This window comes from Camellia sinensis, chromosome 8 (assembly GCF_055761805.1).
Source record: "Camellia sinensis isolate YWXY chromosome 8, ASM5576180v1, whole genome shotgun sequence".
NCBI classification, from domain to species: Eukaryota; Viridiplantae; Streptophyta; class Magnoliopsida; order Ericales; family Theaceae; genus Camellia; species Camellia sinensis.
The window spans coordinates 161,263,841-161,279,876 of record NC_138968.1 but is presented as its reverse complement, the minus strand read 5'-3'; the positions used below and the strand labels follow the sequence as shown (position 1 = coordinate 161,279,876).

The window sequence follows — 16,036 nt, the reverse complement described above, 5'->3', positions numbered from 1 at the left end:
AGAAATATAAACATCATGATTTTTGCATGTGAGGGACTAGTTCCTTACTTATGTCTTTATATAGGAATGGTTACTAATAGAATTTTTTTTTTAAAAAAAAAAATTATAGAAAAAAGAAGAAGCAAATAATCATATGCATAAGGTAACCATTCCCTTTGGAATTATACTACCGGGATTTTTATTAACCCAAGAAAGACAAATTTAGTGATGTACTAAATTTGTTGTTAAAGTGGCAGATAACATCAAATTTTATTGCTAAGAATATAATTGAAACTACAAATATCTTCTGTTTATTTTCCACTACAAAAGGTTCTCTTTCTTTCTCCGATTCAAATCTTAGGAAAGTAAATGCAACATATCAGCCTATACCCATTTTTTATATAATAGGGATATGAAAACAGAACAGTTAATTTCATGAAACAGAGTACCCATGAATGGCACCTTAAACTTCACAAAAACATCAAAACAAACAAAACCCAGTAGAAATTATAACCCGATAGATATATATGAAATGAGAGGAGGTGAAATATGGGGTTTCATGAAACTGAGAAGAAAACAATTTATACACTGGACTATACATGAACCTGCTAAATGACACAGAATATACTATCAATAAATTCAATATAACTGCATCCATTAACAGCTAATGAAAGTTAAGTAAACATAAAGGATAACCTGATAATCAAGAATGGGAAAACATACATCAAAACAATTTAATTTTGACAAGTTAAATCCTATTTTGCCCATAGAATTTCCTCTTCAATCATATTAGCACTATGTTGAGAGAGTTGATTCAAGTGTTAATAAGACCTAATGGATATTTCATGGGAAAGTAAGACTTATTGGAAATTTTCCCTTTAATTTGACATTCTTTTTATTCAAATGCATCATACAACCTAAACAAATCATTTCTCCAATTACTTTGAACATCTCTACATACTTAGATCTGGTAAGTATTTATTGAGTAACGTTGGATACTTCTAAGTATACTCCCAATGGCGTGTACTATTATATGTTGTTGTTGATTAGTTTGGGAATCAACCAAGACCCAACCCCTGCTATGTAGTAAATTTAGAGAAAATATTTTAGGGTCTTAAACATTTTACTTAGAACATCTCCAACTCTTCATCAATTTATGCACTGGACTATACATGTATATATATCAAGTGAAACCCATTTCAGACCCAAAACTTTTTAAAAATGAAAATATCCAGATTCAAAATCTATTTAAAAAATGAAAACTCATTACTCATTTCAAAATCAACCCAACCAAACACCTAAAAAAATATTCAGATTCAACTAACCAAACATCCAGATTCAACAAAAATATCCATATTCAACTTTACAAACCCACAAAAATATTCAGATTCAAGCAAAAAAATATCATGAATTGCAACTTTACAACCAAACCCACAAAAACATCATGAATTGCAAAAGTTGGAAGTTCTAGTTTACCTTGCAAGGAGAGAGAGATGAAAGAGGAAGGTGAGAGGAGAGGAGGTGGTAGGTGGTGTCGTCAAGAAATAATGACACACAAAGGAGAGGTGGTCGGTGGTCGGTGGTCGGTGGTCGTCACACAGGATGGGCTTCGATGCAGGTAGAGAGAGAAAGAGAGTTCAAAAATTGAAATCAGAGTGAGAGAGGAGATGAGTACCTGTGACGGAGAGGAGAGAGAGAGAGAGAGAGAGATTTTCTTCAATTTACATTTTGGACCATTAGATCTTGATGGTAATTGATCTCAACTGTTGATGCTCAAAGAGCATTTTGGCGGGAAATGGAAACATCTCAACCATTGAAGTTTAGATGAGACAATTTAAACCATTGGATCAAAATGTATCTCTAAGATAAATTACAAATTTTCAAAACCACTTCTCCCTTATGTATCTCTAAATGTATCTCTAAGATAAATTATACATTTTCAAAATGTATCTCTAAGATAAATTACACATTTTCGAATTTAACAAACCGCTGATTTGATCTCCTTGTCTTCCCTGAAAAGTTTTGATAAATCAACTTAACTTTATATGATCAAATTCAAATGAAAGTTTAGCTCAGGATCATTTATGGAAATTATAGAATTTGCATTTGGTTGTAATTTGATCGATTATTAAAGGGTGACATTACAAACAAACATGTGCTAGCTTGGTAAGGCATGGTTGCTAAGAAAAGGGCATTTTATCTAACATTCTTCAATCTAAGATATGTCTCAGTGTATTAGTTATGCGTGCGCGGGTTAAAGTACCTGTGTAGCATCCTTAAGTGGGCCCCAACATTCCACGCGGTTGTATTTCTTCAAACTGGAATGGAAATAAACTCGAACAAATGCATCCAATAATTCTTGATGCTCAGTGAAAAGCAGAGAATCTCCATGCATCACAGCCTTAAGAACCTGCCATGCCATGATAGAGAAGAGTTCAGCTATAAATCATCCATCCCAACTCAATAATCTATTCAGTTAAAAATTAAAATCCTCAATAAGGTCTAAAACTCAGCATTCCAACTTATTGAATTGCTGATAAAAGGAAATTTTGCAAAATAATCACACCATCGATAAGAGCTAGTTATGGAAAACCTGTCAAATTTCTATCATTTGTTTCTTTGGATGTGTCAAGTGCTTTTTACATAGATGAGGTATCGGTGTTGCCTGGTTGAACTTACCAATGGCAACTCCTTTGAGAATATGTGGTATCTAAACTTTCCAGCGAGGTCTAGTAAGAGATTAGGCCCGCTCACATAGCAATGGACGTCTAAATACATATCCCATTTCATTTCCTTCCACTTAGCAATGACATCATCTTTGCTGTACCATCCTTTCAACTGCCACAGAACACACACATGTAATGCAAACATGCAATATCACAAAAACATCAACCCAACCAAACACCCAGAAAAATATTCAGATTCAAGCCAAAAAATATTCAGATTCAACCAACCAAACATCCAAATTCAACAAAAATATCCAGATTCAACTTTACAAACCCACAAAAATATTCAGATTCAAGCAAAAAAATATCATGAATTGCAACTTTACAACCAAACCCACTAAAACATCATGAATTGCAAAAGTTGAAAGTTCTAGTTTACCTTGCAAGGGGAGAGAGACGAAAGAGGAAGGTGAAACGAGAGGAGGTGGTCAGTGGTGTCGTCGAGAAAGGATGACACACAGAGGAGAGGTGGTCGGTGGTCATCAGCATCGCGATGGTCGGTGGTCGTCACATGGGATGGGCTTCAATGCAGGTAGAGAGAGAGAGAGTTCAAAAATTGAAATCAGAGTGAGAGAGGAGATGAGTACCTGTGACGGAGAGAGAAAGAGAGAGAGAGAGATTTTCTTCAATTTACATTTTGGACCATTAGATCTTGATGGTAATTGATCTCAACCATTGATGCTCAAAGAGCATTTGGGCGGGAAATGGAAACATCTCAACCATTGAAGTTTAGATGAGACAATTTAAACCATTGGATCAAAATGTATCTCTAAGATAAATTACACATTTTCAAAACCCCTTCTCCCTTATTATATAGATATATATTTTTTTTTATGTTTTTTTAAGGCTAAAAAAAATGTTTGGCAAAGATATTATAACATTTGTGGACCTTATTTTCTGAATAATTAATTATTGATCAAATTTAATTTAATTCATAAGAAGGAATCCCCTATCAATCCATCTAATAAAACTTATCACCTATCACAAAAGAAATCAAATTTTAATCAGCGTACAATACAAAATCTCCAACAAAAAAAAAAAAATACCCGTCTCCCAAAATTTAAATCTGACTCCACTCTGATAAAAACGCAGTATCTTATCCACAAGGCGACCACCGTGTTATCCCACTCCATTCATGATGACTGTTCATATTAAATGCAAATTTTATACCACTACACTATGATGTCTATTCAATCCATGATGACAGTTCATATTAAAATCTTAAATAATGATATATGTTCTAATTAGTATTAATGCGATCAATTCCATTTCGTAGCTCGAAAGGTCAAGGGTCGAAAGGCCCGAATTTTGACCTTTCTTTTCACACCCACCTTTTCTTCTTTGTACATAGGTAATTCTTACCAAACTCAGACATTTTGTTTCCAAAAAAAAAAGAAGAAAAACAAAAACACAGTATAGAGAGTGAGAGAGAGGACGCCGATCAAGGTTGTGTGTGCGAAAGGGTGCCGCCGACGAGGCTGCTGCCACTTCTACTAGTACCGCTGACGAGGCTGCTGCCACTGCCGTTGCCGCTGCCGCTATGTGTGCGAAAGGTGCCGCCGCCGCTGCATTTGTGTGCCGAAAGGTGAGTGAAATAAAAATTAATGTGGTATGATCTGGTCTCCGACTGAACTATCCAACTTAAATCCAGAATTAAAAGGAAGACAAGCTCTTCTCAAACTATCCAATTTAAATCCAGAACTATCCAATTTAATGAGATTGTTTGTTGTTAATCTTGATAAAATGTTTTATCAAGATTAACATTTTATCAACATTATTAACACATTTATTCTTGTTAATGAGATTTTATTCTTGTTAATGAGATTGTTGTTATGAGATGAGATTGTTAATCTTGTTACGAAATGGGTTGTTTTTTGTTGATGAAAAAAAATGTTGTATTGATGAAATCTGCTGCTGTTAAGGAACATTGTTGTTGATGAAAAATATGTTCTGTTGATGAAATCTGGTGCTATTAAGGAACATTGTTGTTGATGAAAATTAAAAAGGAACTTCATGAAAATTTAACAAGATTAACAAAATTCACATTGTTGTTGTTATGAAATATACTGCTGTTACAAAATTCAATGATATGTTATAAACACCATTATTTAATGCACAAAATTATAAACACCATAACTCATTGTATAAATTAATTCAATGAACAGATTCATAAGTTCCTTGTTATGAACAAAATTCAATGGCTTCATCTTGTTATACTGCTATTATAATTTATACAATGAATGAAATATGTTCATAACAAGAAACTTCATGAATTCCAATTCAATGTTCTGTTCATAACAAGGAATAATTCAATGTTCTGTTCTGTTCAATGCTCATAACAAGGTATTTTTCTATAGATTGCCATTTTGGCAGTGATCCACTTACTTGAAAGTTATGTTTTCTATAATCAGATTCCATTGAAGGGCACTCCACATCAAGTCATTTACTTTGCTGAGAAGAATCTGTACCCACTTTGAAGCTACAATGGATATTGATTCAATGAATAATTCATTTAATGTGAGTGAGGAAGTCGAAGAACAAGATAACGATGTTGAATTTAATGAGAGTGGTGAAGTTGAAGAACCGAAGAAGGGGAAGTGTTTTATCTCTAAGCAAGAAGTACACACATTTTATGCAAAATATGCGAAACAACTTGGATTTGCTATAGCTTATAGAACACAAAATGTAACAAGGGATGGGGAAGTAAAGTACTTTGGAATTGAATGTACTCGGGCGCGGAATAGAACAAAAAGATCAGAAGTATATCCCCTCGAACCATCTTTGTCATAAAAAATAGATTGTAAAGCAAGGGTTAGAGCCACTCTACAAAAAGATGGAAGATATTAGCTAACCACGGTTGTGCTTGAGCACACTCGTGATTTCATTCCAAGTGACTCACGACATTTTCCAATGAATAAGAGGATTCTTACTCCGGTGAAGAGGAGACTAGAAGTTAACGATGCAGCAGGGATTAGGGTGGCTAAGAATTTTCATTCCATAGTTGTTGAAGTGGGGGAATATGAGGCATTAACGTTTGATGAACAAGATGCAAGGAATTATATTCAAAATGCTAAAAGATTGAGACTTGGGGTAGGCGACGCCAAATCAGTTACATTTTATTTTCATAAAATGCAACAACAAAATTCGAACTTCTATTCGGCAATTGACCTTGATGAAGATGGTCGCATGCGAAACTTGTTTTGGGTGGATGCAAGGAGTAGGGCGGCTTATAAAGCATTTGGGGATGTTGTCTCTTTTGACACAACCTATTTGACAAACAAATATGATATGTCGTTTGTTCCGTTTGTAGTAGTTAATCACCACGGTCACTTAATTTTGTTTGGTTGTGGGTTGTTAAGTAATGAGAACACGAAGACATTTGTTTGGCTTTTCAGAGAATGGTTAAGTTGCATGTCAGATGCTCCCCCAAAAGCGATAATAACTGACCAGTGCAGAGCTATGCAAAATGTCATAGAAATTGTCTTTCCACAGGCTCGGCATCGTTGGTGTTTATGGCATATTATGAAGAAAATTCCGGAGAAATTGCGAGGATATTCGCAATATGAGTCCATAAAGGTTGCTTTGAGTAATGCAGTTTATGATTCATTCACAAAAGATGAATTTGAGGAATACTGGGAAGCAATGATTGAAAATTTCAATTTGAATGATAACGAGTGGTTTGGGATATTATACCATGAGCGACATAGGTGCATTCCTGCCTATGTTAAAGACATATTTTGGGCTGGCATGTCAACTACACAACGAAGTGAGAGTATGAATGCATTCTTTGATGGATATGTGAACTCCAAGACAACCTTAACGCAATTTGTTGAGCAGTATGACAATGCGTTGAGAAGTAAGGTAGAGAATGAGACAAACGCAAATTTTAAGTCTTGTAACAAATTGTATGATTGCTTAACGGTGTATCGTTTGGAGAAGTAATTTCGTGCAGCTTACACTAATTCAAAATTTAAAGAAGTTTAACTAGAAATGAAGCGTCTAGTGTATTGTCGTGCAAATCTTATCAGAGAGAAGGGCGCAATTTGTACCTATCATGTGAGGGAGGCTGTTGTTGTGGGTGACGGGATGAAGAAATTGGAATTTGTTGTGTATTTTAATTCAATTGAATGTGAGCTCCAATGTATGTGTCGGTTGTTTGAGTTTAGAGGTATTATGTGTGCCCATTCACTTTGTGTGCTCATTGACAGATCCATATATGAGGTGCCAAATAAATACATTGTTTCGAGATGGAGAAAAGACTTGGAAAGAGGCTACACATGCATTCCAACCACGTACACTAAAATCGGGGCTGTTCTTAATGCAAAATTACATGATAAATACCACAAGATGTTGGATGAAATCCTAGAAATTGCTTCCAATGATGATGGTAAACACACACTGATTGATCTTGGGTTGATAGAAATCAAGGAGAGAGTGAGAAACGATCAATCGGGTTGTGCGAGTAATGTGCCACCTTTAAGTAGCAATGTACCACCTTGTACTAGTGATGGACGACCTTCCAATACTTCCCCCAAAAGTCCGTCTGGTCGTAGTACAACAAAGCAATCATGGCTCGCAAGGTGCTTAGTCCTTTGGTTGCTCGACGAAAAGGCCGTCCATGTACCAAACGGAAGGTTAGCAAAGTGGATGAAATAGTCAATCGGTTGAAGGAAAATAAGAAAAAGCCTACAAAAGAACAAGTAAATTTGTATATGTATGATTTGTTCGTATAGGAATTGTTGAAAAAAAAATTTAAGTTAAAGTATTGACCAATGTGTCTTACTATATAGGGCCGTAAAGTGCCTCAAGGTCAACCTCGCAAGTTACATTTTCCATCTACAGATACTATGCAATATAGTATGTATGACACGGTATGTGTTTGACAAAGGACTTTAAATTGTGATCTATGTTTTTATTTTTTATTTTTTAAATAATTAATGAAATTGTGTTACTATAATCATAAGGTGGCCCTAACTGAACCTTACTATTTTCTTTGCACGGATGACACGCAACAGAGTATGTATGTACCGGTATGTGTTCAATATATGATATGAAATATTTTGCATTTTTTTAATTTATATATATGCTTGTGGACAATGTTTATGAATTTTACTTTTACATTGAATATGCACAGGTTAGCCCAATGGACAATATTGGAAGCACATTTCTTACTGAACCAGAAATGGTGAACAATATACGTAGTCAAACTTCGACAATTGCATCAAAATTTGTTGACTTCAATGTAGATGCAAATCCAAATGGAACATTTTTTTTTAGTTTATTACAACTACTTTGATGACTTTGGTTTGTAAACAATGGATGGTTTGTGAGAATGAAAGGATGGTTTGAGAATGGATGGTTTGATGACTTTTTTTAGTTTATTTGATGACTTTGAATTCCATGTAATTGAATTTTGTTTGTGTCAATGCTGCATTTTTTTTGGTGAAGTCAATGCTGCTGCTGCTGCATTTTATTAGAACTACTTTGATGACTTTGGTTTGACTTTTGTTTGCTGCTGCTGCATTTGTGTTGTTGCTGTTGGTGTGTCAATGTTGAACAAAGTTCATCTGTTGCTAGTTGAACTCAATGTTGCTGCTGCTGCATTTTGTAGATGAATTTTGTGCAGTAACAGCAGCTGGTTGAACTCAACTATTTTCAATCCCACAAATTTTAATCTTCTATTTTCAATATTTTCAGGCTTTATTTTGATTTTGAATTTGTTTTTGTTTTTTGTAGCTTTGAGTCGGTTGGAGTTAGGAATTTCATGCTCTACAAGAAGCCCAAGATAGAGAATGATGCTGCCATTGATGATGAAAAGCAGAGGATTGATAGGAAGGGGAATGGAGAAGTTCTGTTTGAGGCTTCAATTGTAATAAAATATAAGTTCTGTTTTTGTAACCATTTTTTTTCCCTTGCAATAAAATGTAAGTTCTGTTTTTATTGGTTGTGTTTATCAATTTTGAATTTTATTTGTTCTTATATTTCTTTGTAATGCCTTTTCTGGAAAATAAATTGTATGGAAATTAGGTTCTAGAATGTATTATTTCTTTCTGGATGTTCATGATTGGATGATTTTTTTTATTACACTATAGAATGAAATGAAAGTAAAAAATATCTTATCAAGTATAGTGATCATATAAAAGGTTTTAAAAAAGAAAATTGCAAAAAAGGTGGTGAGAGTGCATACGTTTGTTCAAGTACACAACTTCAATGAATTTTGTGTAGCTGCTGCATTTGTGTTGTCACAATGGCTGCTGCTGCTGCATTTTTTCTACTCTTGATAAATTTTATTCATGTTCAACAAATATAGTCTCTTTGGAGGCTCAAATGATGTTGAACAGATATATTGGAAGACCAAAACAAGCCTAAAACTGTTGAAAAACAGCTCCAAAACAAGTTCAGCAGCAACATAAAAAAATTGAATTCACAATGACAACGTATACCTGTACAACATATATCCACAATCCATGAGAACACGACATTCAATTCATGACAACATTGAAAAGATAACATATATACTTGATCCATCATGTCCAGTACATCTATAAGTACATCATAATTACATCCATAAAATTCTCCAAAACCTAAATGTTTAACTAATTTACATTATAAAGTACAAAATGACGCAGTATACAATCCCATAAATCATCGCCTTCAAATTCTTTTCCATCATTCGAAGCCTTCTACCATGGTCATGAATTTCAGTGTCCATCTCTTAAAGCCTTGTCCTTACATCATTGAATTCCTCCGTCCTTACAGCTTTATGAAGTCCAGTATTGGAACGGATTGTAGAGGTAACGTCCTCATCATCATCGTCTGCGAACTTGAAGTAATATATATATATATATATATATATATAAAATGTCCTGCAAAAAAAAAAGAAAAAAAAAAGTACAGAATAAATAGATTCGTAGCCCATTACAAGATTGTAAGAATCTAGACTCGAATTGATTGATTACAATGAAAATTATAGAAATACAGAATGGAAAATCAATAAATGAATTGGAATCATGGATCAAAACATATCCATAACATTAAACAATGTTCAATATAAAAATTTAAAATAAAATAAAAAATCCTAAAAATAAAAGAAAATAAAATGTAGATAAATTGTATCACAAAAAAAAATTCCTAGGTTCTCAACACTGAAAATATTCGTCATAAGCAATGGATTACTTAAGTAGCATTTAATCATTGTGTTCGATTTAAAACATGATAAAGATTATGGGTTGAAGAACTAAGAAAATTTATGATACACACCTTCAAATATGCCACAGTTATAACTTTTATGGCTTTGTTATGATGGTATTGGTTGTGACTCAGTAGCCAAATGTAGTGGTAATTTTGATTATCAAAAGGTAGTGATTTAGTTATGAGACTTTACTGTTAATTTGCATGTGATATATTATGTGTGTTGTAACATTACTGGAAAATCTAACATAATTTATAATCTAAAGGCTGATGAATTTACGGACTTCGAAAATAAAATAAAAATAAAAATAAATCACAACCATTTGGACATTTTTCCATAAAAATACGAAGCTTGTGTTTATGAGGAATTGCTTGCATGCTGCTACCTTAGTGTCTATGCAAAGATCTTCCAAATATTTATCAAGAAAAATTCCAAATAAATAATATAAATTAAACAAAGAATACAAAGTAGGAAGTAATGTTTTCAATGAATAGATATGTCACATGACCAACAACGTTGATCATCATCATTGAACCCAAAAAAAAAAAAAAAACTTATCTTTTACTTTTAACTAATCAAAAGCACCTTCAAAGCAAAATCAAACATTAATAATTCTCATTTAAGTAAATGCAAATTAATTAACAACACTGATAAAGTTAACCCAACAACAAAGTTTTAAATATAATATTCAAAATTATATCTGGTGTAGTGTAATAGACCCTACTCCTTAATTGGTGTAGTGTTAAGCCCAAAATAGTGTTTGAAATTCTTTTTTCTTAAATCCCTATGTTAACTTTCTATATCTTCCATAATCTCAGATGTGCTTGCTTGCTGTTAGTCAATAGAACTCTCCAAAGAAGTCATATGCACAAAAGGGGATTGCTTGCATGAGTTTCATATATACTTGCTTGACGACATGGTGTGAAGCATGAATCAGTGTGAATAATGAATCAGTGCTAAAGTACTTTCAGTGGACAACAAAAACCATATATATCTCATCTTTACAACTTGCTATTACAATTTTTTAGGGCATGGAAAAATTATTCTATATTCTTGGAATAATATTCAGTGTCTTTATAGCTTGCTGTTGTCATGTTTGATTATACTTTCAGACATTATATCAAATGGACTGCCCAGAACTTAGACAACAACAGGTAAAAAACTTGTATCAAACACTGCCCAGACATTGTATTAAATGGATTGCCTATAAAAAAGTTTACCTGTTCAACACTGCACAAACATTGTATCAAATAGACAGTGTTGAAAATTTTATTCGTGTTCAACAAAAATTTCACCAGCAAATTAATATGTAGCAGCGAAAATCATCAAATTTTTCATTCAAACAGTAGAACATATATACATACAATACATCGGTGAGTCAGGCAAAAGGAAAAAACACAAAACCCCAATTTCTTGAATCAGGCAAAAGGGAAAAACATGAAACTTCAATTTCTTGAATCTTCAAACCCTAGTTTTGTGATGTCGAGTTTACTTGAGATTCGTTTTCAATTGGTCGGTAATTGAGAGGAGCATGAGATGAGAGGAGTATCTCGGTGACCACCAAGTCGGAGGAGAATGATGAGAGTATGAGAACTTTCCGGTGTGGAGTCGGATGAGGTAGTCGAATGGAGTCGGATGTCTGCGTCGGAGAGGTAGTCGAATGGAGTCGGATGTCTGCGTCGGAGAGGTAGTTGGATGAGGAAGCGATGACAAGGTTTTAGGTGGAGAGGAGAGGAGTGGGGGGATGAGAGCGATAGGGCTTTAGGCAAAGAAGGAGAAAGTTTGAGACTTTGGGTCTGAAGGATCGAGATAGAGAAGTAACGCCTGACTTCAAAGTTTCGAGCCATTTCGAGCCAAAATATTCGAGCTCTAAATCATTTTCTTAATGTGATATAGTTTAAGAATTTTTAATATTTATAATGTAATTAAAAGGTAAGTTCAATAATAATAGGAAAATGTCTCGTAGCTCAAATTTTGTGGCTCAAAAGTGGCTCAAATGGCCAAAACGACGTCGTTTTGGCCATTTTTATGTTGTTCTGTACTCAAAACGACGTCGTTTTGGCCATTTGAGCCACTTTTGAGCCACAAAATTTGAGCTACGTAGCATTGTCGATAATAATATTATAATTAATATTGATATATTAATTAATACATTAACTAATATATATAATACCACCGTAAAATCTTTCCTTGCATATCCCATTCGATTCATGATGACGTGTTTGATATTAATGATAGTTATGTAAGTTTCATTGGTATATGTTTGGTGTGATTTATTTTAATTTTTTTTAAAAAAGGTAAATTATAAATATATCTTTTGAAGTTTGATTAAAATATTAATCATCCTCTGTGATTCTAGAAATTACATTCTACCCCTTGAGATTTTTAATTTCATAACAAATCGCTCTTTTTATTAATAAATTATCAAGTCAATTAACAGTTTTTAATGATGCTATAAATATGTCTCAATTAATAATTTAGATAATTTTATTATTGTATAGAAGAGCAATTATGAATTTTTTTTTAGTTAATTCTGTTAAATAAAAATTTTTAACATGAAAGTATTTGTAATTTTTCAAACTATAGGGGACAATCTATACTTTAACCAAACCTCAAGAGGCGTATTTGTAATTTACTCAAAAAAATTATTTTAAACCGTTTGATTAAAATTATTTCAAATAATTTTTGATTTAAAAAATTTATTTTAATTTAAAAAAACTGATTTTGAGAAATTATCCATTCCTACTTTTAAGGGAAAATTATTGATCAATCTCATTTAGAAGTGTTTTAATCCAAGAGGTCTATGAAGGAATTTTTTAACCCATTTAGTCCCTATATAGTTTTATTCCATAAAGTCATTTTTCTTGATTTACACTATTTTCTTGGACATTTATGTCCTTATATTTAATTTTGATACCCTTATAAATATTTTTTGAACGGTTAGCAATTTTATGATGTGAGCATTCATATTTTAAAATTCACATTGGTAGGAATGTAAAATTGGCCCGTGGGCGGCCCGAAACCCGTCTGCGAACCGAGGCGGGCCCGGCCCATTGACAATGTGAATATTCACATTGACATGTGAATATTCACATTAATAAGAGTATAAAATTGACCCGCGCCCCGTGACTGCCCAAAACCCGCCCACGAATTCAGATTAAGAACAATCACATAAAAATAAATAAATAAATAAAAACTCATTCAAGGTACAAAGGTTTGAAATTGAAGGTAAAAGGCAATAAGCGAAGATGTTGACATGCATGAGTTGAAAATTAAGTTTAGACTAACACCAAATCTAAGGGTTAGCTTATTAAGTTAATATAAATAAGGGTCATGCTACATCCCCTAAAAAACATCCCCCTAATCCCCCTAATTTCCATATTAAGTAAAGAAAAGAAAAAAAAAAAGGAAACAGTTGCCAGAAATGAAAATTAGGGGGATTAGGGGTGAGGATTTTAGGGCTACAAATCATTTCCCTATAAATAATATACTACTTTATGTAGAATAAGGACATTTTTTTGTGTAATAAAGTCATTGGTGCAGAGAGTCTGTCAATGTCACTGATTTCAAAACAAAATGAATGTTGAATAGATCACTGACAAACATTGTTTAAGATGAGATGTTGAAGTCCGAAACATGGCCAAACACTGCAGAAGTGTGAGTGAAACACAATAAAAATACTAATAAATCTATCTTTGCTACACAAAGAAATCAACTAAGTTATCATTTTAAACATAGAAGTATATTTTCATGAGGAGTAGAATATGTTTTAAATTATGGAATTGAAATAATTTTATAATTAATCCACTAAGAACTAGACAGAAAAGTAGTAGAAATAGAAGTAACAAAATTTAACACTTCATGCTGTGTTTGGTTGGGGGATTTGGGGAGGGATTTGAAAATGGAAAGGAAAAAAATGTGTGAAACTATGTGAAATGTAGATATATTTTTTTCACATTTCACCTACCTTTTCCATTTCCCTTTCCAAATCCCTCCTCAAATCCCTCAACCAAACACAGCATTAATGAATCAATTGAATGGAACCAAAGTAACAAGATTGCATTGAAGGACAAAATTTTCAATCATCAATTACAAATTTTGATAACCAAATCCAGTATCTCATGCTCTATTCCTCTTTGTAGTATTGTTTAGTTAGTTCATGTAAATCAAAAGTAATACTTGCACTCAACTTTAACTTGACCAGAACATAGCAGGAACAAAATTTAAGGAGAAAAAAACATAATAATTCAACTTCAAAAAGCAATTTACATTATTAGAATTTATCATCTAGAAAAGCACCTCAAGAAAAAGCACTTCTAAAGAAGACTAACCTCCCTTACTGCATCAATAGTTTTGCAAACAAAGATTGAACCAAATACATATTCCATAGCACTCTGCCATGCAAAATGCAAAATTTGAGTGCTATGGAATATGTATTTGGTTCACTCTTTGTTTGCAAAATTAAAACCAAGCATTCTTATTCTCATTTGTTGTAGTGAGATTAAACAATTTCAGTAAACTGAAGAGTGAAATGAAAAACCAAATGAAATCTAAGAATGGATGCATAAAAGACATAAGCAATGAACGCTGCATTATTTTTGAGGTGATTATAAACATATAACTGAAAACAGCAACATGACAATAGTAGTGGTCACAAAAGGTTCCAGAATTAAGAGTTCAGTTCACTCAAAGATCACACATTTAGACCTCTACAGTAAATCACAGTACAATAATAATTTTTTAACAAACAAAAAAAAAGAGTACAAATTAGGCTAAAAATTGTGACATACAATCAACCAAAGTAATCAAATGAGAAAAATGCTCTGTTTGGTTCATTAGAAAAGATAATCAAAGCAAGAGGAAGCTCACCTCACTTGGGACTTTTGTCAAACACGTTGTCTTCAGCAACCAAGCACCATATATGCACATGAAATTGCACACATCAATTACGGTTTTGGGGCATGACCAATATCAATTCTAACCAACTTAATCAAACATATATGAGTGTGTTATATGCAAAATTCTCGAATGCAAAAAACAATAATCAAATCAAATAGATAAAATAGAACACTCAAGAAAATAAAACACTAAATAGATGAAATTGATAGTTTAAAGGATAAAAATAATCAACTAAACTCTAAAAAAAAAAACATTAATCAAATCAATTTTTGCTTCAAAAAACAAAAAATTACTTCAAAAATGACAACAAGCAAAGTTATAACTCACAGTTTTGATAATATTCTCCAAGTTCTGAGCAACACCATGAACCAAGAAAACCAACAAGAAGGCTCTTGGTTAGGATTTCAGAATTCGAGTGTTCAGCAACGAGTGGTGTCGCTTCGTCCATGGCTTCTCAGAACTCTCAATTGGGTCAATTTGCCACAACGAGATATATAAACCCTAGAAATTGGTGGTGTGGTAGGGCATATGAGAGAGAGTATGAGAGTGGGGTGAAGAGAGAGAGAGAGCACCATTTGAAACCCTTACCGTTCGAAGCCTCTCTCTTCTCCCTCTCTTCTTGGTTTTCCTCCTTGAACAGTACTCTATGTTCAGCTATTAGAAGCCAAGAAGTGAATGTTTTGAATAGTATTCGATGCTTAGACCCTTCTTTTCCCCTGCGATTTTGCATTCTCTTCTTTTCTCTGTGCCTAACCGATTCTATGTTCCTTTTGATTATTAGAAGTCGAAGGGTTGATATATTTATTTTTTTAAATATATTTTTTTTTTTTTTTGGTGTTTTGGCATTACTGCTTTTTTTTTTAGTCATGGCATTCATGACATGCATTGGGCGTCGTAAAAGTGTAATAATTTTAACGATGGGCGTTGTGTACGCTGTGAAAAGTGCAATACATTTCACGACTGACGTATGTGTGTCGTGTATAGTTGATATATTAATGGCATGCCATATGTATGTTATGGAAAGTTTTATTATTTACGGCAAACATTGCAAGTCGTAAAAATATCATCGTTACTACCATTCACGATCTACACAATAGACACACCGTGGTTGGAAAATTATTTACGACGTGCAAACAAAGCAAGTCGTAAAGGTGAGAAACCACAGCGTGCATTTATTATATGTAGTTGATGTGGTGCCGTGAAAACCCAGTTTTGTTGTAGTGAAAGGATAATTTCGTTT

General features: G+C 33.2%; 1 protein-coding gene, 1 long non-coding RNA gene and 1 pseudogene across 2 annotated transcripts in view; 1 reads left to right on the top strand and 2 right to left on the bottom strand.

The window, feature by feature from the left end:
- The window catches only part of LOC114310151 (uncharacterized), a 46,763-nt gene extending 31,189 nt beyond the window's left edge, over nucleotides 1-15,574 (bottom strand). The window contains exons 1-2 of the long non-coding RNA XR_014338587.1: nucleotides 15,124-15,574; nucleotides 14,767-14,796 (exon numbers count right to left, since the gene is read on the bottom strand). This is a non-coding gene — a long non-coding RNA (uncharacterized LOC114310151). The remainder of the gene's footprint in view (nucleotides 1-14,766; nucleotides 14,797-15,123) is intronic.
- On the bottom strand, nucleotides 619-4,054 carry LOC145798233 (magnesium dechelatase SGRL, chloroplastic-like). Its single transcript, XM_082885737.1, has 4 exons — nucleotides 4,037-4,054; nucleotides 2,659-2,817; nucleotides 2,243-2,389; nucleotides 619-627 (listed from the first exon to the last, which is right to left on the bottom strand). Exons 1-4 carry the CDS (start codon nucleotides 4,052-4,054, stop codon nucleotides 619-621), a joined length of 333 nt encoding a protein of 110 aa, XP_082741863.1.
- LOC145798232 (protein FAR1-RELATED SEQUENCE 5 pseudogene) lies at nucleotides 5,616-6,647 on the top strand (annotated as a pseudogene).
- Nucleotides 15,575-16,036: the final 462 nt, after the last annotated feature.

What these genes read in the sequence shown, in the direction of transcription:
- LOC145798233 (XM_082885737.1), bottom strand. An exon ending in TCTCAAAGGAGTTGCCATTG is followed by an intron (nt 2,390 to 2,658) that starts GTAAGTTCAACC and finishes ATGGCATGGCAG; the next exon opens with GTTCTTAAGGCTGTGATGCA.